Here is a 713-nt window from a genome sequence, read left to right on the forward strand (position 1 = left end):
AGAGAGCAAGAAGGGAGACAGAAGGGAGGAGGAGACAGATAAAGAAAGGCAGCAAAAGAGACAGCAGAGGAGACAGCAGAGGAGACACAAAGGAGACATAAAGGAGACAGCAGAGGAGACGCAAAGGAGACAGCAGAGGAGGTATTAAGGAGACAGCAGAGGGGACAAAAAGGAGACAGATATATGCGAGTGTATATTCACCTTCCCAGAGACGAATAAGAAGCCGCGAGCAGCATAGGGATGAGGAACAGTAAAAGGTTTATCAGGGCGAGGTGTGAAGACAGCCGAAGCGGAGACACCTCCTGCAGTCTTATCAACTAAAGGCAGCATGACGTCAGGAGACAGCTCGCGTGTGCCTGTCTCTACCATCATACGCGCGAGCAAAGGAAGATAAAATATATCTGCAAGAGATAAATCGCTTAAAGACAAAGCAACCTGCACATACACTAGAGAAGAAGAAGGTAGTTCGTGAGTAACCAGAGGCACTGAACCCAACAAAGGAGACAGAGACGCCCCTATCTCCTCTCCCTCCTGCAACAGCAGCCGCATGCACAATATATATATATATATATATATATATATATTTATTTATTTATTTATATTTATAACGCATGCATACAGACATCCATACTGCGCATAGAAGCAGTTATACACATAAATATTATAAATATTATATATATAGATGCATATATATATATATATATATATATATA

General features: G+C 41.8%; 1 protein-coding gene across 1 annotated transcript in view; it reads right to left on the minus strand.

The window, feature by feature from the left end:
- Positions 1 to 201: 201 nt before the first annotated feature.
- The window catches only part of EAH_00063840 (zinc metalloprotease 2, putative), a gene marked incomplete at both ends in the record, with an annotated part of 3759 nt that continues 3247 nt past the window's right edge, over positions 202 to 713 (minus strand). The window contains one exon of the mRNA XM_013396782.1: positions 202 to 531. Within this exon, the coding sequence (XP_013252236.1) occupies positions 202 to 531 (330 nt within the window). The remainder of the gene's footprint in view (positions 532 to 713) is intronic.

This window comes from Eimeria acervulina, genomic scaffold, assembly GCF_000499425.1.
Source record: "Eimeria acervulina Houghton genomic scaffold, Eah_scaff1894, whole genome shotgun sequence".
In the NCBI taxonomy this organism is placed as follows: Eukaryota; Apicomplexa; class Conoidasida; order Eucoccidiorida; family Eimeriidae; genus Eimeria; species Eimeria acervulina.